The sequence below is a fragment of the Pan troglodytes genome, chromosome 14, assembly GCF_028858775.2.
Source record: "Pan troglodytes isolate AG18354 chromosome 14, NHGRI_mPanTro3-v2.0_pri, whole genome shotgun sequence".
NCBI lineage: Eukaryota > Metazoa > Chordata > Mammalia > Primates > Hominidae > Pan > Pan troglodytes.
Genome location: NC_072412.2, coordinates 57,599,840 through 57,624,573, shown reverse-complemented (window position 1 = coordinate 57,624,573; position 24,734 = coordinate 57,599,840). Strand labels below are relative to the sequence as shown.

The window sequence follows — 24,734 nt, the reverse complement described above, 5'->3', positions numbered from 1 at the left end:
CCAGAGAGATCGCAGCATGAAAAGGACTCAGCCTGATGTTGCTGGCTTTGAAGATGTTGGACAAGGCCACAAACTAAGAATTCAGACAGCCTCTGGAATCTGGAAAAGGCAAAGAAATGGATTCTTCCCTAGAGCCTCCAGAAGGAACACAGCCCTGCCAAGAACTTAATTTTAGCCTAGTGAGTTCAATTTCATACTTCTGACTTGCAGAACTGTTAAGATAATAAATTTGTGTTAACTAAGTTTGTGATAATTTGTTAGGACAGCAATAGAAAACAAATACAATATACAGGTTCACTCATTTAACATAATCTGCCGTTTTACAAAACTGTGATTTTGAAGTTTCTTGTTGCATTGAATACACTTTTTTGAAGCTGATGTTGACACAGGAATAAGGCAATTGAGCAAGAAGAACAAGGCATGGTGTGTTAATTATGCACTAAATGACCATGGCCATTTTGTCTAATAGTTTCAATAGTTTCTAATAGTTTCAAGTGCATAGGTTGAGGGCAGGGACTATATCTGGTCTTTATATCTTACAATGATTTTCTTATATACAGTTATTAGCACAGTGCCAGAAATATTTCCTGAATTAATAAATGCTAAAACATTTCCTCATTAAGACTGTAAGCTGTTTGGTGTAGGAAAACTAACTTTTTAAAATTGATCATAACAATTCCAACGTTGAACATGGCCTGGAGCTTAACAGATGTTTATTTAAATACTAAGGAGTATGTCTGGGCTTAGGAAGGAGAGGGTGGTTACATTTCAGGGTGGTAGAATTCTGCCTGAAATATCTGCTTTATAATAAAAGTGAAATGTCTCACCGATACACTGTTAAACTGAGAAAACAAAGATGAGGTAAGGTGGGTCAGATTATTTCTAAGGTCTGTTTACTATTTACATTTCATATAATTTTCATTAAATGTGGAGAATGCAAGTCTTAGGAGTCACCTGAGGTACGTCCAGTTTTTTGTGACTATTTCCTGATGTTTGACAGACTGTTCTTTCAACTTGGTGTAGAGTTACAGTCTACTCTTTTAGGGAGAATGCTGTTTGTTCACATCATGAGGCTGTAAATATTTAAAATGTTCTCACCATTGTGTTAGTTTCCAACTGACACATGGCCTGAGAGATTGGAGTATCATTAATTCTGCAACTCTTTTAGTGCTCAGGATGTGCATGTTTATTTACTTTCAGGACTAGTTCAGACATAGTAAAACTGCTAGTGACTTCATGTAATCCTTATTCTGAACTGTATTTGAAAGCAAGGGAAATGAAACATGATCCCTAATAACCTCAAACATCCAAAGATCAAGTCAATTAAGGGCAAAAAAAAAAAAAAAGAAAAAAAAGAATGTTTAAGGATGGTAAATGAACACGCCAGGTGTGGTGGCACATGCCTGTAATCCCAACACTTTGAGAGGCTGAGGCAGGAGGATCGCTTGAGCCCAGGAGTTTGAGACCAGCCTGGGCAACATAGGGAAACAACCATCTCTATCCACCCTTCAGAAAGAAAAAAAAAAAAAAAGAATTAGCTGGTGTGTTGGTGTGCACCTCTAGTCCCAGCTACTCAGGAGGCTGAGGCGGGAGGATCACTTTAGTTTCAGCCTGGGAGGTTGAGGCTACAGTGAGCTATAATCCGTGATCACATCACTGCACTCCACCTTGAGTGACAGAGTAAGACCCTGTCTCAAAAAAAAAAAAAAAAAAAAAAAGCATGTCAGGTTATCGGGTTTGTTCCCATGATAAGATGCTTGGCTAAAGTCTAGTCTATTTTAGGTAATAGTCACCAAGCTTTACTCAACAATTTTGAATTCTTTGCTGTAAACTGGAAGTATTCACTGTGATAAGTATACATATCTGCAACATTTTCAGCTGATTTTAGTCCCTAATTCTAGACCTTACCCATTTTACACACACTATTAGCTAAATCGTGTTCCTGAGGCATGGCTCTGATTACTTTACTCTGGCTTTAGCCTTGGCCTCATCTGTTAAATTGAAACTGTTCACCAGACCTGTATGCATTAAAAAATTTTTTTATTAGAAAAATCAGCGTCTTGCTAGCCATGTATGATAGCTATCAAATTGATCATTCTGTAAATGGTAGCAATAAGTGTATCAACACTTTGACCTCCTCTGTGTCTAGTAACATTTGCATATAGTACAACTGAGCACATAGCACCAGAATATTGGAACAGATGCTTCTCCAAAGCCAAGGGTTGCCTTACATTTAGAGTGGGAACAGAGGAAAATGAGTTAGCAGAGGAGCAGCGGGGAGGGGGGTAAATTACGGGACATAATTTGCTTCTAAAAATTTGTGTTTCGTGTTGTAGTTATATAATTAACTTTTCTATTGTACTGATTGACAGATTTGGCACAGACATCCTCTCATTGTGAATATATATGAATATATCAGAGTTCTGGACTCTGGGGTATATTTACATAAACACAAGTATTCTGAAAGCATTGATAACCACACTGGTCTCTCATAATTTTGTCTATAAGATGACCTTATAAAATCCCTCAAGAATTATTTAAATCAAGTGTACGAAGCTCTGCAGTTTTTTGTTATGTCCGAAATATTCATTAAAAAGTTTATTAAACCTGACAGCCTCTTCTTAATGTTTCACAAGCAAGACAAACTTTTATTTTTGTTTCTTCTTTAATTGGCATATGGAGCTCGGGAATAGTAGTAGGAGAACAAGGAGACTATGTGAGGCATATAAAAGGCACCACACTGGAAAGAATCCAAGAGAATGAAAAATCACTTCTTTAAATAATATTTAGACACAGACTTTGTATCTATATTAGATATAAATCATGTCTAAATACAAATCTAAATAATATTTACAAATAATTATTACACAAAACCTATGTAACACACACTTTATAGTACACAACTGTAAATAAGAATACAAATCTCCACTGCTGTGGGTTCAAAACAGCAGGCTTGGACCACTCAAAAATGACATCTGAGAGGAATTAATAGTCATCCTGAAAGTTCTGCAGACAGACGCTAGCGGACAAACCACTTTGACACTTTTCATGCTATCATTCAGAAAAAAATAGAATACATGTAATACCAAATTAGGAACACTGATAATGAACATATATGCAAATTATAACTTCCAATGATATATCTGTGATATATGAAAATAATTTTGAAGAAATAAGCTTAAAATATAGTTTACGGAATTCCAGAAAACTTTTTCTTCCTTCACTACATCCTCAGGAATAAGGCAATTGAGTGGATAACAGTTTGAATCTTACTTCAAAGTGTAGCTACAAAGTAAGAAAAAGCACTGGGCCAGGAGTCAGAATATCCAGGTTATAATCTTGATTCTTTCATGAAACAGCTTTGTGACACTGAAGGAATCTACTAAATTCTTTAGATTTAAATTGTTCTTGTCTGTAAAGCTGAAAATAAGAGAGAACTGGGCTAATCTGTAGGGTTCCTTTCACTCCAATTTCTACCAGTCTTTTTCTAAATGGGATCATCTCTAACAAAAAGTTAGTTACAATGGTGTGTCAGAACATCCTGTGACTGACCCTCTGTTTGCTGCTTTTTGATCTGATGACAGATGGCTTGGAGATGTATCAACAACATAATTGGGAGTAGATAAGCTGGCCACATTGATGAATGACTGAGAGGAGACTGCAAAGAAATAATATACCGTTTCATTTGCCCCTTAACACAAAGATGAATCAGCCTGTGGATGGGGTCAATTCACTGAACTAGAAAGGATTGATTATATATGCATTAAGTGCAAAAGCTATAGGTCTTTATAGCCGTATCTGCTCACACATATATTCACTTTTCCATGCTAGTTATTCAGGATAGAAGGTGCATTAAATTTATACCAATTCCTAGCTACTGGCCTAGTAACTAACAATCTACAGAGTTGTAATGCATTAATAAATATAGGATTATAGAAGACATTTAGTATGTAATGTTACCTTTAAGTAACTCTCATAATTTTCTTTTTCCTTTTTTTCTTTTTTTTTCTTTTGAGATGGAGTTTTGCTTATTGCCCAGGCTAGAGTGCAGTGGCACAATCTTGGCTCACTGCAACCTCTGCCTTCCAGTTTGAAGCAATTCTCCTGCCTGTCTCCCAAGTAGCTGGGACTACAGGTGCCTGCCACCAGGCCCAGCTAATTTTTTTGTATTTTTAGTACAGACAGGGTTTCACCATGTTGTTCAGGCTGGTCTCAACTGCTGACCTCATGATCCACCCACCTCGGCCTCCCAAAGTGCTGGGATTACAGGCGTGAGACACTGCACCCAGCCCTTAACTGTCGTAATTTTCAAAGTAGTTTCATCTACTTTCCATCTCATTCCAACTCTAAAAGGTAGTAAGGACTGGAATTAACAACTCCAGATTACAGATGAAGAATCTGAGACTCAGAAAGATAAAGGAGCAGCTTTAGTGTCAAAAGGTCAGAAGTTTGTAAATGAAGAAGCTGAAGGTAGGCCCAGATGTGCTAACTGCTTGCCCAGCGCTCTTTCAAAATGCCACCTTGCCATCTTACAATGCATTATGCTGGTAATAGATACCCTGTGGATGTATCTGTATATCATATCATCACTGTCAGAAAAACAACCTGAGGTTCTCTTGAATGACTTAAAGCTGACTTCCAGGCTGAGATGCGGCACTGTTAAGGGACAATGAGAGACCCACACAAATGTGCTGACAGCATAAACAAAAACAATTTTCACCAGTACCTAGTATGGAAAGGATTGCTGGCAGCACCTTGGCCTCTACCACCCTACACACACCTATAAAGCATCAGTCAGTCCCACCTCTTGACTGTATGCTTTGAGAACACGATTAAACAAGTCTGTTTAAAATTTCTTTTTTAAGGAAATCATTAGGTATATTCAAAAGGGTCATCCACTGTATTGTTTAGAATTTAAATGTACCAGAATTTTTCTGTGTTCTAATGTCTGATCAATTCTAAAATGCTAGTCAATTAATGGTCATCCATTTTCTTTTTTTAAAAAATGTGGCTCAACTACATGCAATGTGCTGAGCCAGTTTTGGAATCCACCCTGTAGCAGAGTAAAACTGGACCAAAGGAAGTGGAATCAGGGCCCCTGACTGTCACTTCTCCAGCTACACAACCTACAGTTTTTCTTCTTTATTGTGACGTGTGGTGATTCGTTTTGGATTCCTCTGTATGACAGGCAGGTCTGACCTTGAGGAAGACTGGTAGCCCACATCCTCTGCTTTTATGGGCTTAATGATATGGCCTGGCTTGGTGACGACCTTGGGAGTAGTCAGCTTTTGGAAAGCCCTCTGGGTGTTCCATGTGGATCCTATAGGGGTCTGGATGGTCCTTTCAAATTGCCGATGGTGGGTAAATGGATATGGAAGCACTTGTACCTGATGAGCTGCTGCGTGGATGTTGCGCTTCTCACTGATAATCACATTTGGCAAATTCTTATCTTTTCTTGGAGGACCCTCAGGGGCTTTAATGAGAAACTGGCGTCTTTTCTTGGCACTGGGCTTTAGGCCCACACCACCCCACTCGCCCCAGCCAGGTAGTGTCAGGTCCACGTCCTTTGGCTTACTTGCCTCCACAGCTTCCCTCTTCTCTTTCAAGAAATCTCTGATGACATCATCCCCAGCAAAAGCTTCCTTTATCATCTGCCTTTGGTCTCTCTCCTCTTCATCTTCCAGCTCCTCTATTATTGTGGGAACTGCCAAAGACCTCACGGAAGGAGACTGTGTGGTTAGGAAGTTCTGTAGGTTGATCAGTTGCTCCTTCTCTTTCTTCTCCTTAGGGGCATCAGGCCGATTATTTGGGGTCCTCTCTGACTGCTGTCCTTCTAACAAAGGTCTGGGAAGCTCCTTATTTTGAAAACAATCTTCTTTTCCCAGCTCTTCTAGCTCTTCCAGAGTTTGTACTCTTTCTGACCTCTGTAGCAATAGGGGTTCCGCTTCTTCTGGGGCAGGTTCCTCTCTCTGGACCTGGGGAACAGTCCCCTCTGAACTTGCTTTTTGCTTCCTGGACTGATGTTTTTCCTTCAATTTCTGAGATAGTGCCCTCAATTCGGACAGCACCTCCTGGCTGCTAGAATCTTTTGTTTCTTGACTGCTTGCTGGCTCAGCATCCTGGTTGAGCTCAGATCTTTTTCTAAGGGATTGCCTCTCCTCAAATTCTCTCAACAAAATTTCTTCCTCTGCCACTGGTCTTTCTTCTGCCCCACTTGCAGAAACCTCATGAGCTGCAAGCTCTGGCAGTTGCTCAGGGTCCTCCTGTGTTGCAGCCTCTTTGGTGTCACTGGTGCAGCTCCTGAACATCCAGGGATTCGGTCCGTCCACATTCATCTGCACTTCATTCACTACATGAGGGACAAGGAGTTCTTCCACTTCTGTGCCTCCCTCCTCTTCCTCACTCTCAGAGGCTACCTGGAGTTTCTGTGTCAGTTCTTTGTTCTTGGCCAACTGTTCCTGCATAGCTTGGCGAGCCTCCAGGTCATATTTGGCCATAATTGCCTTTGACTTGGCCCATTTCCCACTGTTTTGGTGCTTAAGGCTCATTCTTTCCATCATTCTGGCATTTTCAATTTTTTCCATTTCTTCCAATGCCACAGTTGGATTAACCTTCTGTAGCTGCTCAAACTCTTTTAAGGCTTTCTTGGCCTTTCCTTTCTTCACGACTCTGTGATACTTTTTACTTTTGATTTTCTTCTCTTTTCGAGCCTTGGCCTCATAGTAGGACTGCAGAGCCCGAGCCCTCTGAAGCTCTGCTCGGTGCATCTTTGCCTCTTCCAGGCTCATGGCTTGGAGAGAGGCCTTTTCCATGGGAGTCAGTAAAGGATCTGTCACTGGCTGCTTGTTCTTATGGAGGAGGTTAAAAATTTCCTGCTCCAGGGGAGTTCTTGCCTTCCAGCCACTGAGCGCATGTTCAATGGGAGCAATGGCTGGCTGCTCCTTCCCCAGGGGAAAAACCAGCTGCTCTGCCTGCTGGTTCTTCAGGATGATAGGGTCCCATTTGGAGAGGACCTGTGAGGTTTTGCTGAATGCTACTTCTCTGTGGATCTGTTCAATTTTTTCTTTGTTAAGAGGTAACTCCACCACCTTCTTTGATTTGACTCTATTCAGTTGCTTTTTTACAGTGGCCAAAGAAGATGAAGTTTTAATGGGCTCAAGCAGATCTGCAAGGACCAGCTTTTCTCCTGATCCTTCAGAACTGACACTGAACTCTGACACTTTCAGACTAGCCTCAGACCTCTCAGCCAATTTCCGCCTATTCTTTCCATCAAGGGAACTGATTGCTTCCAGAAGCTTTTGATGCTTTCTCTCTCCATCACTGTCCCCCTCATCTTCATTCTCACTCAAGGGGTAGTTTTTTGGCAAATCCACTAGTTCTTCCTGGTGGCTCAAAGCCAGATTCTCTGCAACCTGGTTTACATTCATCTCAGCAGCCAGCCTCTCTCATGTATACCAAGAATGGAAGCCGAAGGCTAGTCATCCATTTTCTTTTCAACACTTCCTTTTATTCTAAAAGGAAATTTTGTCTGTTTTCTAAAGTAAAATGATTTGACAAATGAGATTGAATTTAGAAAAATATTTACATATGAAGGTGTTTAACCAGTTTATATAAAATATCTTTAATTTTACAGATATGGCATTACTTAAATAACTTTTCCACAGATGATAGGAATGTCACTTCAAATTCCTGATCAGAGAATCTGCTTACAGATGCACGAGCACTTTTTCTGATTTGGAGTCTCTTTTCTGCAGACATGGAAAGAATGTGAGCGATAGTTTCAGCATAGTCTTCTTCACTCTCAGCCAGAAAGCCAGTTATATCTCCTTCGTGAGGAACCACAATGTCAAGCTTTGGGCCCCCCGAATTGTGTGCAAGGATAATTGTGCCAGCTGCCATACACTCCACAACTCCTGAGAAAAAAACAAAAATCATGTAATCTTTTAAGTTTCTGAGTGTGTTCATAAGAATGAGGATGAATAGAAATCTTCAAAAAATTTAAGGGACTTATGAGAAACTTAATTAAACGTATGTCTAGACATTTGCTTATTCAACTTCTACAGTACAAGATAAAATAATTTTAAGTTTTTTAGTTTTCAAAGCTTCATAATAATACTGCTTCACTTTTTTTTTTTTTTAAGAGATAGGGTCTCACTATGTTGCCCAGGCTGGCCTCTAACTCCTAGCATCAAGTGGTCCTCCCATCTTGGCCTCCCAAAGTGCTGGGATTTACCAGCGTGAGCTACCACACCCAGCCTGCTGCTTTATTCTTAGTTAAAATAGACAAGTAGATGGAAGACTAGCCTATTAAAAAAGATATATTGCAGATAAATAAAAAAGAAGACTAGAGAATGTTAGCAAGATGGTAGAATATTAACAGGTATTAGAAAAACAAAAGGAGTAAAAACATATAAAAAACAATTTTAATAGTTCAAATTACATTAGCAGAAAAAATAAAAAAGTGAATCACCTAAGTTAAGCATACTATCGCCGTGCTTATGTTACTGCCTGGATTTCTGGCATATTTGAGACTACTGCATGCCCAATAACAGTGCTGAACTAAATGAAAGTTGTGGTTAGTTTCTGCCAAATGATACACATGAAATATAAATTACTCTAGCCAGCCCTTCTTAGCCGTATTCCTAGGAGAATTAAGCCCTTCAGGGAATGATTCAAGTGACTGCTTTCCCAATTATCTGAAGGATGGTACAGAGCTGATATCATCCTGGATGTATAGGAGAGAAATTAAATCATTCCAAATGTTTTTAAAACTGGTGAAATCCCTGCAGAACAGAATTCAGTAGCTCGTATCATATTCTGCTTGACGCTGGAGAGCATGCTGTACTTTCTCAGAGACCTGCATCTTTTACCCTTTCCCTCTCTACTGGCTCCTTCCTATCAGCTAGGAAGCTAGGGCACCACATGCCCTTTCTCAGGTCCTGCAACACCCACCCCTAGCCACTGTCTCTTCTCCCCCTCCCCGTACTTCACAGATAAACTTACTGAAAGTGTGGTTTGCACTTACCAACTCTACTTGTTCACTTCTGAGTGCTCGACTTTTGATTTTTGCTCATAGTCTGACTTTTGCTTCTACTTCTCCCTCAAGACTGCTCTTGCCCAGGTCACCAGTGACTGCCTTACCTTCCCCAGCATCTGGGCAGCATCGGAATCTGTGCCCTCTCCATTCTTCTCCAAACACTCTCTTCCTTGGTTTCTAAGACACTGCACTTGGATGGCTTTCCCCCCGTCTCCATTTCTTCTCCCCATTTCTCAGCTGTTCCTGTTCTCTGCATTTTGTACTGAGAGCCTCTTTTCGCTCTGTACATATTCCCCAGGCGATCTTAACCACATCCACGGGAGCTTTGATAACTACCTGCACAAGGACAATCCTCATTTTTTATTTCCAGACCAGACTCCTCTCAACTTCAGACTCCTATATACAAAACTACCTCCTGGACGCATGCCCTCACATGTCCCACAGATGAACTCAAATTCTGCAGGTTCAAAACTTGGCTCATTAATGGCATTTGCTCTTGGATTTCCCCTCTGGGAGAAAGCCAACACCATTCTCACAGCTGCCCTGCTCCCAAAACCCTAGGTAGTCTTCTCTTCCTCCGTCATTTAACACATCTAGTTAATCACCAAGTCCTGGTCAATACTACTGCAGAATGTTTCTCAAGCATGTTCACCTACGAAGTTCAGCTCACGAGCACCTCCATCTGGGCTGCTACAGTAGGCCGGCTCATCTTACTGCCCTTCCAGTCTTGCTCTCCCTGCTCTTCACTGATCCACTCCCCATGTGGCCAGAATGGACTGGAGAAAACAGAAAGCTTTTACATGCAATACTTAAAATCCTGCTATTTTTTTCCACTGGCTTAACCTGGCCTATATCACCTCTCTGTTGTCTTCCTGCTGAATGTTCCTATTGATGCATCTGTTGTCACTCCTGTCACAGTGCTGTTCCCTCTGCTGGAGACTCTCCCCTCTCTCCTGGCTAACCTCTATTGTTCAGGTCCTGCTCAAGTGTCACATCACTTCCTTGGGCAACTGTTCCCTGCCCGCACAAGTCTGTGTTAGGTTTCTCTTTGGCACTTTCACATCACCCTGCACTTCCTTAGCATAGCACCTGGCACACGGCACAGCACGGCACGGCACTTGCCTGTGTAGCCTGTTGGTACCACCAGAGGGTGGGAAGCCTCTGACAGGCCAAGCAGCTCCTGTCTCCACCACATCCCTAGCATCCACCCAAGTGCTCAGCAGAGTGAATGCTTAGTAAGTTTCTATGGAAGGAAGCACAGGAGGTCAGATCCCATGCAACAGGTTGGGTCAACAAGTTCTTGCTTAATGTCTGGGCCTAGCACTACACTACTAACTAGGAATAAAAAGAGTATAAGAGAAATTGAAGTCTTAGTTTAGGAAATGTCACTTTTATGTTATCCTCATTTCCCCTAACAATTAACAGTGTGAGGCACAAAGCGCTTGAGAAATATATGTGGTCCCAAATTAAACACAAAGCAGTACTTGATTTTATAGCAAAATGTGTGCTTAACAGGTCAGAATAGAGATAGCAGTTTGTGCCAGAATAAACAAGATAGGCTAAAGTGCAAGGAGATTTAAGTTGAAGACTTATGATGCAATCTGGCACAAAGAGGAGAGCCATTCCAATGGTGAGGGTAGAATCAATAAAAGACTAAAAGAGTTACTGTGAGAAGCCCCTATGCAAACAGTGGTTCTCAACTTTTGATGCATAACATAATCACTTAAGCAGCATTATCAAAATACATCTACCTGGGCCTTGTCCAGAGATTCTCATTTGGCCATTCTGTAGGATTAGGGTAGGGCCCAGGAATCTGTACCAGTAAGTATGTAGTGGGGTTAGATGGAGAGAGAAAATGTTGCTGTTAAGAGCAGGGGCTATCTGGGTTAGAATCCGGGCTCTACCACTTACTTACTGTGTAACTGAACTCGAGCAATTTCTAAACCTTCCTGTGCCTGAGTTTCTTTATTTATAAAATGGGAATAACAATAATACCTATCAAACAGGGGTTTAGAAAGGCTTAAATTAGATAATACATGTAAAAATCTCAACACAGTGGCCCACACACAGGAATTGGTCAATAAATACTAGCTGCTATTATTAACTACTATCTTACAAGGGAAGGTCTCAAGTGAGGAAAGCATATTTGGTGGATGAGGGCAAGAGAATTAGGGCATGATGCAGATTTCCAGAGTATTATCATTTTATCAAAAGAAATTAAAATATGTATCTCATGGCACCAAACAAGTTGTTTAAAGGCCAAACTCACCAATCCCAAAATGCTCGTTCCACATGGTATGCAGACCAATTGTTGCTTCAGACAAATAATTCTTTAATTCATCAAATGGAATGTTTATTTTAAATTCCACATATTCTTGAACTCCTAAATCCTCAGACAGCCTTCTCAGTTGGTTTACCCTAAGTTCATCATCTTTGTTACGACAACCTCCAATGAGGACAAGTTTAAGCGAAGGAGGTGACTCAACCATCTTCTTATTCAGCAATTTAGCAAAGGCTCTGATCTGCAATGGATGATTCTTTTCTGGCCTAAACTGGCCAACAGAAACCAGCAAATGTCCTGGGGTCATCTTTTTCTCATGTAAGGGAATGTCCAGAAATGTCTGCACATCACAAGGTGGATAAACAATGTTAGTGCAATTCCCAACTTTCCATAGTGAGAGAATATGGTTTAGTGTCCAAGAAGAATTGACCATGACTACATCACTGCAAGAACCAACAAGTCCATAAATAAAAGCAAATAAATAGTAGTAGATGAGCTTTACTTTGCTGAGAAAAGGATTCCTGGTAATGAAGGCTGCATTATTAAATCCAATATTTTGATTCTTCACTACAGAGAGCATGTCGGTGCTGATAGTAGGATAATGAACATAGCTTCCAACTTGGCAACCCCCTATATACTTAAACAGAGGAAGCGTAAAAGCGTATCCCATTGAATCAATGTAAACATCAGGAACACACTGCATTAGAGCTTCCCAGCCAAGAAAAATGGATCCTAGACTTTGGCCCAGCAGTGTGAAGTGAGGATACAGTGAATCTTCCACAAGATAGCGTTTTCTTAAAAAAACAAACTGCACTGGGTGAATTAATCTGATGTTAAATCTTCTGAAAGCACCTTCTAGTATCTGTTGACCGTTGACATTAACATCGCCGGTATAAACAACATAAACTGCTTCAGGATACCTAAAATAGAATGTAATGGTTAAGAATGTATTAAGTTACAAAAATTAGCCAGACACAGTGGCACGTGCCTGTAATCCCAGCTACTCAGGAGGCTGAGGCAGGAGAATCGCTTGAACCCAGGAGGCGGAGGTTGCAGTGAGCCGTGATCATGCCACCGAACTCCAGCCTGGGTGACAGAGTGAGACTCCATCTCAAAAAAAAAAAAAAAAAAAAAAAAAAAAAAAAGCCTGCTACCTACCCTGAGAGACTGAGAACCGAGATTGCACCACTGCACTCCTGCCTGGGCAACAAGTGTGAAACTCCGTCTCAAAAAAACAAAAACAAAAACAAAAACAACAACAACAAAAAAGAAAGAATATATTAGGTTAAAATCAAGCAAAAAGTTGTAGATAACTATTTTCTTACAGTTATAAAGAAGATTTGATTTTTTTTTTTTTTTGGAGACAGTTTCACTCTTGTTGCCCAGGCTGGAGTGCAATGGCGCCATCTTGGCTCACAATCTCTGCCTCCCGGGTTCAAGTGCTTCTCCCGCCTCAGCCTCCTGAGTAGCTGGAATTACAGACATGCACCACCACGCCCGGCTAATTTTGTATTTTTAGTAGAGTCAGGGTTTCTCCATGTTGGTCATACTAAAAATGATGTTTTCTACATTTTTTATTGAATTAGAAGTACAGTCCTTCAAATGAGACCATGACTTCTAGTTCTTTGCTATTTCCTCCACTGAGGGTTTCACACAGAACAGGCATCAACAGTAAGTGTTGATTTATGAATGAGATGGTCTAAAGAAATACTAAAAAGTTTTGACAGTGTTCTTAGTAAAAAAAATGGTAATAAAATACTATAAACAAGAATTAAGATTCAACAAACCTGTCTTCAGATAGGATCACAATACTAAAGCAATACTCAGGGTTTTTAATCTGAAAAATGCAAGTCTTTAAAAGCTAGATCTTGTGCCTATATCACAATTAGATATAATTAGTATGAAAATATCTAAAAGTATATTCTTTAATGACTTGTAATACTTTGGTCTCCCTCTGTTTATAATTATTCTTTGAGTCATAAAACATTTATTGGCTGGGTGCAGTGGCTCACGCCTGTAATCCCAGCACTTTGGGAGGCCGAGGCGGGCGGATCACCTGAGGTCAGGAGTTCAAGACCAGCCTGACCAATATGTGTGGTGTGGTGGCACATGCCTGTAATCCCAGCTACTTGGGAGGCTGAGGCAGGAGAATCGCTTGAACCCAGTAGGCGGAGGTTGTGGTGAGCCAAGATCGCACCACTGCACTCCAGCCTGGGCAACAAGAATGAAACTCCATCTGAAAACAAAAAAAACAAAAAAAACCCACATTTATTAAGCATCTAGTATGAGATGCCAGGTTTTGGGGGTATGGAGATGAGAGAGAGTCTTTATCTTCAGAAGTTCAGTCCAGTGGAGAAAACAGACATGCAAAACAAATAACTGCAAAACTGTGTGCTACGCATTGATAAAGACACCCACAGGATGCTGGGGAAGCCTAAAGGATGACAATCTAACTGCTCCTCTCTGGCCCCTTCCCAGTCACTCTTTACCCAGCAGCAAGAATGAGCCTTTTAAAATGTGAAAAAAGATTGTGATCTCTGGTAGCCTAAAAATGCCCACAAATTCCATTTGTTTTTTCTTTCTTTTTTTAAGACAGGGTCTTGCTCTGTCTGTCGCCCAGGCAGGAGTACAGTGGCGTGATCTTGGCTTATTGTAGCCTCCACCTCTCGGGTTCAAGTGATTTTCGTGCCTCAGCCTCCTGAGAAGCTGGGATTACAGATGTGTGCCACCATGCCCAGCTAATTTTTGTATTTTTTAAGTAGAGAAGGGGTTTTGCCATGTTAACCAGGCTGGTCTCAAACTCCTGGCCTCAAGTGATCTGCCAGACTTGGCCTCCTAAAGTGCTGGGATTACAGGTGTGAGCCACTGTGCCCGGACGGGCCACAAATTCTTTGATACTTTTCCCACTGAGAGGTGGCATCTAAGTCCCCTCCCCTGGAATAACACCTGGCTCTGTGACTATTTTGACCAACAGAATATGGCAAAAGTGACATTGTGCCAGTTTCCCAACATAGACTCTAAGGGACTGGCAGCTCCTACTTCCTGTCTCCTGGAATGCTCATGCTAGGGGAAGACAGCTGTCATGTACGGAGTCCAACCAGCCCGAGATTGCTATGTTGTATGCAAGCACAACCAAGTCACATGAAGAAGCTCCTCAGTGAGAGAGATGCCCGACAGCCCCCAGCAGGTCCAGTTATCCCAGCCCAAGAACCAGAATGTGAGTGAAAAAGGCTTCAGATGCCTCCAGCCCCAGCTGCCATCTAATTGCAACAGTATGATGGAGACCAAACATGGCAGCCCCTAAACCATGTCACAGAACAGTAACCCCAAAACTGGTTTACTATAGCAACTTAGAATAAAATCTAAACTAATTTCCCTGCTCACTCAAGTCCTGTGTGATCTGGAACCTGCCTCCCTCTGTCACCTCCCTTCCCATGCTCTCCTTTGCCCTCCAGGGTGCAGCCAAACTGGCATTCTTTTTTTTTAACACGCCAAGCTCCAGCCAGCCTTAGGGGACTTGCAGTGGTTGTTCTCTCTACTCTGAATTCTCTTTTCTCATTTTCACTGTCTTTTCATAAGGCAGGCAGTTTAGCATGTGATTCAGAACATGGGCTCTAGTGCCCCAGTTTTCTTCTTTGTCAAATGAGGATAATGGTAACAACTGCAAAAGGCTGTTCTGAGGATCAAGTGAGCTAACACATGTAAAGCACTTCAAACAATACCTAACATACAATCATCACGCAGTGAATGCAGCTGTTTTTGTCATTCAGATTTTGATTGTTATCAGATATTTCCCTGATCACTCTATCTAAAGTATCAAGTCACTCCTATATTACCCTATTTTAACTTTTTATATAGCACGTCTCACTATTTGATATTTTTCTTCTTTGCTTATTATCTTGTCTCTCTCAACTAAAATCAAACGTCCAGGAGGGAAGGACTTGATCGATCTTGTTCTCTTAATCTCAACCCCCAGAACAGTGCCTGACACATAGCAGGTCCCCAATAAATACTGCTAGGTCGAATGAAAAGTGCACTGTAGTATGTGTTGAGTTAGGAAAGGCTTGTAGAAATTAACTGGGGAGAAAAAGGTTATTTCAGAAGAAAAAAACACTATATAGAAAGGGAAGGACTCTAGAGAGAGCATGATGTGTTCAGGGAGCTGCTCCTTGTTCTGCATGTCAGAGTAAAGTACCTGTGAAGGAATGGGGAGGGATGAGAAACGCAATGTGGCCAGAGCAAGATGAAAAAGTATCTTCCAAGTCATATTAATGATTTGGTTTTTTTCTCCTTGTAGATGGGTTAGGAGTAATAGAGGCTGCTGGGGACTATGTGTACAGATGTCATGAAACTTTACCACCGCCATCAAGAGGTAGATAATCTGGTTAGAGAAGAAAAAAGTATTATCAATGAGAGTAGGAAAAGCATCATGGAGTTGGGAATTACGAGAATTCTTTGTATTTAGGCAGTTACAGAAGATGGCAGAGCAAATACAGGGGTAGGGCCTGGAAGCTAGGATGGGCCAGGATTACAGAAAAGTATAGCTGAGGTAATTCTGTGTGAAGGCCTTGGCACTGAATGAAGGGTGTGTACCAGGAAGTAGGGTAACCATGAAGAGTAACAGTTTTCCTCATATGATAAAATAATGGAACCTACTATGCTTTTTCCTTTCTAAAAGGGAATCATAAATATTTTGGGGGTATGGGGGGTGGTGATGACGAAGCCTCAAATATTAAAAGATGTATAACACCATATTCCTTCTAACATGGTAAGTTGAGACTATCCAGCTGGTAATGATATAAAAATTTGAGTCAAATAGATACTTTCATAAAGATTATTCCTGTGTGCCACAACTGCCTGAAAGTATTCAGGCTTAAAGTGCTCTGACATACTTGGTATATTTCTGTTTATTACTTAATCTCTTCTGTATACGCTCTCCCAAGGGGACCAGTTATTCCCATTAATTTATGCCATAAAAGGGCAGATGTTTTCCCCATCCACTGTCCATTTCTTTCTTTCTTTTTTTTTTTTCCCTTGAGACGGGTTCTCACTCTGGCACCCAGGCTGGAGTGCAGTCAGTGCACAATCATGGCTCACTGTAGCTTTGACTTCCCAGGCTCAGTCAATCTTTCCACCTCAGCCTCTGGAGAAGCTGGTGCGCATCACCATGCCCAGATAATTTTTTGTAGAGACAGGGTTTCGCCATGGTGCCCAGGCTGGTCTCAAACTCTTGGGCTCAAGTGATTCACCTGCCACGGCTTCACAAAGTACTGGGATTACTGGTGTGAGCCACCATGCCTGGGTTTGTCTATTTCTTTATCATAGTAACTAAAATCAAATAAGATCATATAAGGTATGTGGGCACATGAAAGAAATATTTTCTTATTGAAGAACAGTTTAAAAAGGAATTCATTTTTTACTTTAGGTACTTTAGAAAGATGAGGCCGGGCACGGTGGCTCACGCCTGTAATACCAACACTTTGGAAGGCCGAGGCGGGCGGATCACAAGGTCAGCAGATCGAGACCATCCTGGCTAACATGGTGAAACCCTGTCTCTACTAAAAATACAAAAAATTAGCCAGACGTGGTGGCGGGCACCTGTAGTCCCAGCTACTCGGGAGGCCGAGGCAGGAGAATGGCATGAACCTGGGAGGCGGAGCTTGCAGTGAGCCGACATCGTGCCACTGCACTCCAGCCTGGGTGACAGAGTAAGACTCTGTCTCAAAAAAAAAAAAAGATGAATTTCTGGATAATAATTTTTAAGAAATGGAACAATATAGCAAATTAGCTAAGAAAGATGGATACCTACTTTTTCTGCAGGGCTCTTAAAGCACACCATAAAACTCTTTCTCCTCCTCCACCAGCATTGCAGTATGGATGAAAAAATGCAATCACCATTTGATTTTTCCCATTTTTGCTAGTTGACACTAATTTTTTCTTTCTCTGTAGCAGCAGTCTGATTCCCCAAAGGACAATGACCAAACACACACATAAAGTTCCACATACAATGAGCCCAGGGAAGAATAATGAATAAAAAAACCTGAAATAAGAGGACAAAGTTGAGAATCAATGTGATATATACATTAAAAAAATTACAAATTAAAGTCTGCTTTTACATATCTACTTTATATATTAGTAACAAAGAGAGAATTGTCTTTAACGAGTCTGCTAACAAAATACTCAAGTATGAAAATTCTAATGCTGCTAAATATCCAACATTGAAAGGATAAGTCCCCTTTAGTTCCAATTCCTGTAGCATGTTACCAATTGAACATACTTTAATCAGCAGTAAAAATCAACATTGAACCCCCTTTCTCCTGACTTAGTATATATGTTATGGGATTAAAACAAATTTAACTATTAATCTAAACAAGACATGATTAAGAATGTGTTATATACTGTCATTTTGAGGGTCAGATGCCAAAAAAAAATGTCTTTTGAACGATCAATATTCCACTAAAGTCTGGTAAGATAGTAAATCTTTTTCATTCCATCACTTCACCTCAAGTAGAACAATTTCTGGGATAAAGGAATGGAACTTAGATTTCTCCACTTCTATTTCCAGTTCTGTATTTGCTCTATTTACATGATCTAATACTACTACCTTCCCTTATGTACCTCTGAATGAGCTGCCAAAAACCCACTAATGTTCTACTTAATACTCATTAGTAAACTCATTCACAAAGTGACTGTTAAAAGGTTCTCCATTACTGTCAGGTCGATTGAAGCTCTGCAAAAGCAAGGGCCCAGGCTTGCTCATACCATGTCCCCAATGCCAAGTACGATGCCTGGCACAGAGAAGGCATCCAATGAATATATGATGGATGCAAAAGTTTGTTACCTCTTCAGATGTTGCTTAAAATATGTTAAAATAAAATGCCAAGGTGCTTTTCTTTTAGGGTTGCCAATACAGTTGGAATCTAACTTAGTATTTTTCATACTCTGCCTATCCTTTATAAAGGATTTGAGGAGGGCTTATAAGATTTAAAAACAATAAAATGCCAAAAGTTAAATAATAAAAAGTCAGGACCAGTGAAAATAGAATAAAGATGGTGTGTATGTTGGGATGGTGGTTGATGATGGACACAGGTATGCAGGCTGTATTTACATACATAGTAGTGAATAGCAGACTGGGCTCTGGGCTGCTCAGTAGCCTAGGCAAATAGGGGATGTTTTGTGTAGTTACACAGTGTATTACTTCGTTTTCACACTGCTGATAAAGACGTACCCAAAACGGGGAACAAAAAGAGATTTAATTGGACTTACAGTTCCATATGGCTGGGGAGACCTCAGAATCACGGCAGGAGGCGTAAGACACTTCTTATAGGGCAGTGGGCAAGAGAAAAACGAGGAAGCAGCAAAAGCGGAAACCCCTGATAAACCCATCAGATCTCATGAGACGTATTCATTATTATGAGAATAGCATGGGAAAGACCGGCCCCCATGATTCAATTACCTTCCCCTGGGTCCCTTCCACAACACATGGGAATTCTGGGAGACACAATTCAAACTGAGATTTGGGTGGGGACATGGCCAAACCATATCATTCTGCCCTGGCCCCTCCAAATCTCACGTCATCACATTTCAAAACCAATTATGCCTTCCCAACAGTCCCCCAAAGTCTTAACTCATTTCAGCATTAACCCAAAAGTCCACAGTCCAAAGTCTCATCTGAGACAAGGCAAGTCCCTTCTGCCTATGAGCCTGTAAAATCAAAAGTAAGCTAGTTACTTCCCAGATACAATGGGAGTACAGGTATTGGGTAAGTACAGCTGTTCCAAATGGGAGAAATTGGCCAAAACAAGGGAGTTACAGGGCCCATGCAAGTCCGAAATCCAGTGGGGAAGTCAAACTTTTAAAGCTCCAAAATGATCTCCTTTGACTCCAGGTCTCACATCCAGGTCACGCTTAAGCAAGAGGTGGGTTCCCATGGTCTTGAGCAGCTCTGCCCCTGTAGATTTGCAGGGTACAGCCTCCCTCCTGGCTGCTTTCATGGGCCGGTGTTGAGTGTCTGAGGTTTTTCCAGGCACATGGTGCAAGCTGTCAGTGGATCTACCACTCTGGGGTATGGAGGATGGTGGCCCTCTTCTCGCAGCTCCACTAGGCAGTGCCCCAGTAGGGACTCTGTGTGGGGGCTCCAACCCCACATTTCCCTTCTGCACTGCCCTGGCAGAGGTTCTCCATGAAGGCCCTGCCCCGGTGGCAAACTTTTGCCTGGGCATCCAGGCGTTTCTATACATCTTCTGCAATCTAGGTGGAGGTTCCCAAAACTTCCATTCTTGACTTCTGTGCACCCGCAGGCTCAACACCATGTGAAGCTACCATGGCTTGGGGCTTTCACCCTCTGAAGCCACAGCACTAGCTCTGCATTGGCCCCTTTCAGCCATGGCTGGAGCAGCTGGGACACAGGGTACCAAGTCCCTAGGCTGCACACAGCACAGGGCCCCTGCACCTGGCCCACAAAACCACTTTTTCCTCCTGGGCCTCCAGGCCTGCCATGGGAGAGGCTGCCATGAAGGTCTCCGACATTGCCTGGAGACATTTTCCCCCATGGTCTTCAGGATTAACATTAGGCTCCTTGCTACTTATGAAAATTTCTGCAGCCAGCTTGAATTTCTCCTAAAAAAATGGGTCTTTCTTTTCTACTGCATTGTCAGGCTGCAAATTTTCTGAACTTTTATGCTCTGTTCCACTTTTAAAATGGAATGCTTTTAAGAGCACCCAAGTCACTTCTTGAATTCTTTGCTGCTTAGAAATTTCTTACACCAGATACCCTAAATCATCTCTTTCAAGTTCAAAGTTCCACAAATCTCTAGGGCAGGGGCAAAATGCCTCTAGTACCTTTGCTAAAACATAAGAAGAGTCACCTCTCTCCAGTTCCCAACAAGTTCTTCATCTCCATCTGAGACCACCTCAGCCTGGATTTCGTTGTCCATATCACTATCCGCATTTTGTTCAAAGCCATTCAACAAGTCTCTAGGATGTTCCAAACTTTCCCACATTTTCCTGGCTTCTTGTGAGCCCTCCAAACTGTTCCAGCCTCTGCCTGTTGCCCAGTTCCAAAGTCACTTCCACATTTTTGGGTATCTCTTCAGCAGCACCCCACTCTACTGGTACTAATTTATGGTACCAAGTTCATTTTCACGCTGCTGATAAAGACATACTCGAAACTGGGAACAAAAATAGGTTTAATTGGATTTACAGTTCCACATGGCTATGAGGCCTCAGAATCATGGCGGGAGGCATAAGGCACGTCTTACATGGTGGCAGCAAGAGAAAAATCAGAAAGAAGCAAAAGCAGAACCCCCTGATAAACCCCATCAGATCTCGTGAGCTTACTCACTATCACGAGAATAGTATGGGAAAGATTGGCCCCCATGATTCAATTACCTCCCCCTGGATCCCTCCCACAACATGTGGGCATTCTGGGAGATAAAATTCAACTTGAGGTTTGGGTGGGGTCACGGCCAAACCATATCACATAGTTTTCACTGTCCACATGAAAACATACAAATTCATCAGAAAAGTAAATTTTGCTTTTTTTAGATACAGGGTCTCACTCTGTCACCCAGGCTGAAGTGCAGTGGTGCAATCATAGCAATCACTGCAGCCCCAAACTCCTTGGCTCAAGCGATCCTCCTGCCTCAGACTCCTGAGAAGCTGGGACTACAGGTGCATGCCACCACACCCAGCTAATTAAAAAAATGTTTTTTGTAGAAATAGGGTTTTGCTATGTTGCCCAGGCTGGTCTCAAACTCTTGGCCTCAAGTAATCCTCCTGCCTTGGCCTTCCAAAGCATTGAGATTACAGGCATGAGCTGCTGCACCTGGCCAGAAGTAAATATTTTATTGATATTTAGTTTTGACATAAAGTTCTCATGTGGGATTTCCTATTGTGAACAAATCCTCATTTGTTCCTATTGTGAACAAATCTCACGTGGGATTTCCTACTGTGTACTTGAAGAGGTATTTGACTCTATTTGAAATCCCACATGAGCACTTTATTTCAAAGCTGAAATAATTGGTCTAAAATAATTTGGTCTTTATATTCTTTATACACCTTTATACTCTTAAAAATTTTACTGAGGATACAATATAGCTTTTGTTTACATCAGAGTTTCTCATCCTTGACACTACTGACATTTTGGACCAAATAATTATTTGTTGCGGAGGTTGTCCTATGTATTATATTTAGTAGCATCTTTGGTCTTGACCCACTTAGATGCCAGTAGCACCCTCCCAATCAAAATTATCAGTTGGGCATGGTGGCTCATGCCTGTAATCCCAACATTTTGGGAGGCTGAGGTGGGAGGATTGCTTGAGCCCAGGAGTTCAAGGCTGTAGTAAGCTATGATCATGCCACTGCACTCCAGCCTGGGCAACAGAGCAAGACTCTTATCTCTAAAAAAAAAATTAAAAAAAAAAAGCCCTCCAGATATTGCCAAATGCCAAATGTCTTGCGAAGGGCAAAAATCACCCCTGGTTGAGAACCAGTGGTTTACACTGCTTATATCTACCAATATTTAGCATATTAGAAATGAAAACTAAAGAACTTTAAACTTTTTATGAATTCATTTGAAAATAAAAATTTTTTCATAACACATTAACATATTTTTATTAAAAAACTATCTTTTCCAAACCAAAAAAAGAAATTTAGCAAGAAGGGTGCCAATGATTTACACTTTTTGCAAATCTTTTTAATGTCTGGCTTAACGTGAAACCAGATAGTGGCTCCTCCTTTCTGTTTCTGCATTCAATCTGTAGTGATATGTTGTTTTTGTTGAAGTATATGAAGAAAATTCAGGCTAACTTAGACATGTAGTAGGAAAAGGGAGTATATTTTAATATATATTGATCTTATGTTTAAAATATATTTAACTTTTCAGCTAGTTACAGATATTCTTCTCTGATGCTAGACCACATTTGACAAGTTATGCAGTTTCTTAATGTCAGTTGCAATACAGACTCTGAAACCCTATCAATGACCTTTTCACACTGTTAATTAAAATCCACTATCACTTAGTTTTATCCGCTATCACTTTTGCACTTATCAACATAGTAAAATAGGCAAATATTACGTTAATGTTATTATAAAAACAGATTTGTTGAGGATCCATTGAAGGGCCTCGGGACCTGCATGGTCCATGGAGCACAATTTGAGAACCACTGCCTTAAAGGATGAACAGAGTCTGACAAAAGTGGTAAGATTTATCATTTATTTAACATTTGGAATATATGAATTCATAAAAGCAACACTACAGAGGACAGTTTGCTTTCTCAGGACAATCTTTCAAAAGCCTATTTAAAATGCAGCTGACCCATATAATGTAAAGGTTTTTCTGGCAATTCCTTCAAATAATTTAGGTGGAAAAATTCATGTGACAAGCTTTTCAAACTGAACTATTAAACATTTAACTTAAAAGCTGCATAATGACTAAAGTTAAACCTGTCCTTTAAGTCTGGTTAGTGAGTTTATTTAAACATTATAATGTAAAGCACTGAGGAATATTACGTATGACAGGGAAGAACCAAAAGGCTCTGATAATAGACTTTCTTATTCAAAATGTTTAAAGTAATGATTACAGAATTTGAAGTAGAGTGGACAAAAATGAAGAAGAAATGCCTGAACTTTTGAAAGAATTAGGTATATACTGCTATTCAGGAAGCTATGGTGTTAATTATAAATTTTCAGCCTGAACAAAAATATGTAGGTGGTAAAAAAACTAGGTAGGTAGAATATACTAGGCCTTCTGTTTTATTAGTGGAGGGCAAGGCATTTAAAATACAGTAGTACTACAACAACAAAGGTGGAAAAAAGCCTGGGAGTTTTTTCACCAAAATGTTAACAGTGGCTATCTCCGGATGGTAGCATTCCTGGGGTTTTTTCCTTTTACTTATCTATTTTCTAATTTTTCTAGAAGAAACAGCGTATACACGTAATACAAATAATATTTTATGTAACTTCTTACATCATAAAAATTAAAGGAACAGATTATCAAAAAGCAGAGGATTCAACATAAGCTTTATATTTAAGTGACGTGTTAACAATGGCAGTTTTGGTGAGTTTAAGAGTAGAAACTAAGATGAGAAGGAAGATCCGGTTTCTTCTTTACCGAAAAGAGACATGATAGATTGGAAAATGTCTCGTAGCTCAATCGTAAAGAAAAATAAGGAATGAATATGAATAATTTATGACAGACTAACTGGAGTGTGAAAGGGAAAAAAAAAGCTGAAGCAGGGAAGGGAACTCGACCCCTCAGCCAACAGTGAAGCAGAAGAAAACGCGGTAAATTGAGTCTTTAAGACCTAGTCTGTTCCAGTCTATATAGAAGACCCCCAAGAAAAAGACTGCTCATTGGCCTGAGAAATTACCTTAGATTCATGACAAGGAAGGCCATTTGCCCGCAAAATTTAGCTACACTGGACGGGCAAGTACCCCTACAGAAGAGAAAACGTCTGTGAGCCCACACGACCGGCTCCTCACCTCAACAACTTGCACAGGCACCAGCTCCTTTCGCCGGCCGCCATCTTCTGCCGACCCCCGAACTCAGGAAACGCTTCACTTTCCTTTTCCCTATTGGCTCCTGAGAAAGCAAGCCGTGCTCGCCCCGCCCCCACGGGCCAATTGTGCGTTACTATTGGTTACTGGTAGCCGCGTCCCACGGCCTTCCAGCCAATAGAATATGCCGAGGCGTAGACTATCGTTCGGCGTGGCGCACACGGCTCCCGCCCCCGTGGGCGGGACAGCAGTGGGGTTGGGCTGAGGAGGGCGTGGCCTGTGATTGACAGCCGTCGCTCCCTCCCTCGGCCACCTCCCCCACTAGAAGCCCCCGCCTGGGCGCCTGCGCCCCCGTTCCCGGCCCAAAGCCCGCCGCCCGTTGGAGGCCATTGGCTGGCCTTTGCGCACAGCGTATCGATTTTCCAGGTGCGGAGTTCACTCTTGCCGCGGTTGCTTCCTTTGGGACCCACGGCGTCCGGCAGCCAGGCGCAGAGTCCGAGGAGGGGGCAGCGCAGAGCGGACCCGACGCGGCGCCGCCGGGCACCTTCCCCGCAGGCGGTGGGTGAGCCCTGGGAGCTGAGTCTGCGGCCCGGCTCTGCGCAGCTCACCTGCCCTCCCGCTCCCGCACACGCGTGAGATCCCAGTACAGCGTCGGAGCGCACCAGCGCGAGGTGGCCGAGACCGCGGAGAAGGACGGGCCTCCGCCCTGCGGCGCCGGCACGGCAGAGGACACTGTGGCACTGGCACGGTAGAGGACACTGTGGCACTGGCACGGTAGAGGACACTGTGGCACCGGCGGGGCCGGCAGTTCCAGGGTGGGCACTCCCAGCCACCTGGGGAGTGGGCGAGGGTCCGAGGCCCACTCTCCCCTCACGCTCTCATCCCCGTGCCCCCAGGTCGGGAGGACGGCGGCGCGCA

At 42.0% G+C, this 24,734-nt stretch overlaps 3 protein-coding genes across 10 annotated transcripts in view; 1 reads left to right on the top strand and 2 right to left on the bottom strand.

Annotated features, from left to right (window-relative positions):
- Positions 1-2,618: 2,618 nt before the first annotated feature.
- UTP14C (UTP14C small subunit processome component) lies at positions 2,619-7,427 on the bottom strand. 2 transcript variants are annotated; one of them, XM_009426995.4, is made up of 2 exons: positions 7,258-7,339; positions 2,647-7,192 (listed from the first exon to the last, which is right to left on the bottom strand). In XM_009426995.4, the coding sequence occupies exons 1-2, from the start codon at positions 7,337-7,339 to the stop codon at positions 5,127-5,129; spliced, it is 2,148 nt and encodes a 715-aa protein (XP_009425270.2). In that variant the 3' UTR covers positions 2,647-5,126. The 2 variants fall into 2 exon arrangements, with proteins under 2 accessions (XP_054520954.1, XP_009425270.2); XM_054664979.2 differs by having other exon boundaries at positions 2,619-7,427.
- ALG11 (ALG11 alpha-1,2-mannosyltransferase) lies at positions 2,647-24,413 on the bottom strand. Of its 4 annotated transcripts, none has more exons than XM_003314155.5 (4): positions 23,802-24,413; positions 17,128-17,358; positions 11,307-12,238; positions 2,647-7,913 (listed from the first exon to the last, which is right to left on the bottom strand). In XM_003314155.5, the coding sequence occupies exons 1-4, from the start codon at positions 23,843-23,845 to the stop codon at positions 7,642-7,644; spliced, it is 1,479 nt and encodes a 492-aa protein (XP_003314203.1). In that variant the 5' UTR covers positions 23,846-24,413; the 3' UTR covers positions 2,647-7,641. The 4 variants fall into 4 exon arrangements, with proteins under 4 accessions (XP_003314203.1, XP_063648663.1, XP_063648664.1 ...); XM_063792593.1 differs by having other exon boundaries at positions 7,581-7,913; positions 23,690-23,857; XM_063792595.1 differs by lacking the exon at positions 2,647-7,913 and adding an exon at positions 9,255-9,373 and having other exon boundaries at positions 23,802-24,097.
- The window catches only part of ATP7B (ATPase copper transporting beta), a 79,232-nt gene continuing 78,695 nt past the window's right edge, over positions 24,198-24,734 (top strand). For 2 of the 4 annotated variants that reach the window (XM_054664967.2, XM_016925302.4), the window contains exon 1: positions 24,511-24,590. The gene's annotated coding sequence lies outside the window, so the exon portion shown is untranslated. Of the gene's footprint in view, positions 24,591-24,734 lie in introns of all 4 variants that reach the window. The other 2 variants (XM_016925303.4, XM_054664966.2) reach the window with 2 other exon arrangements.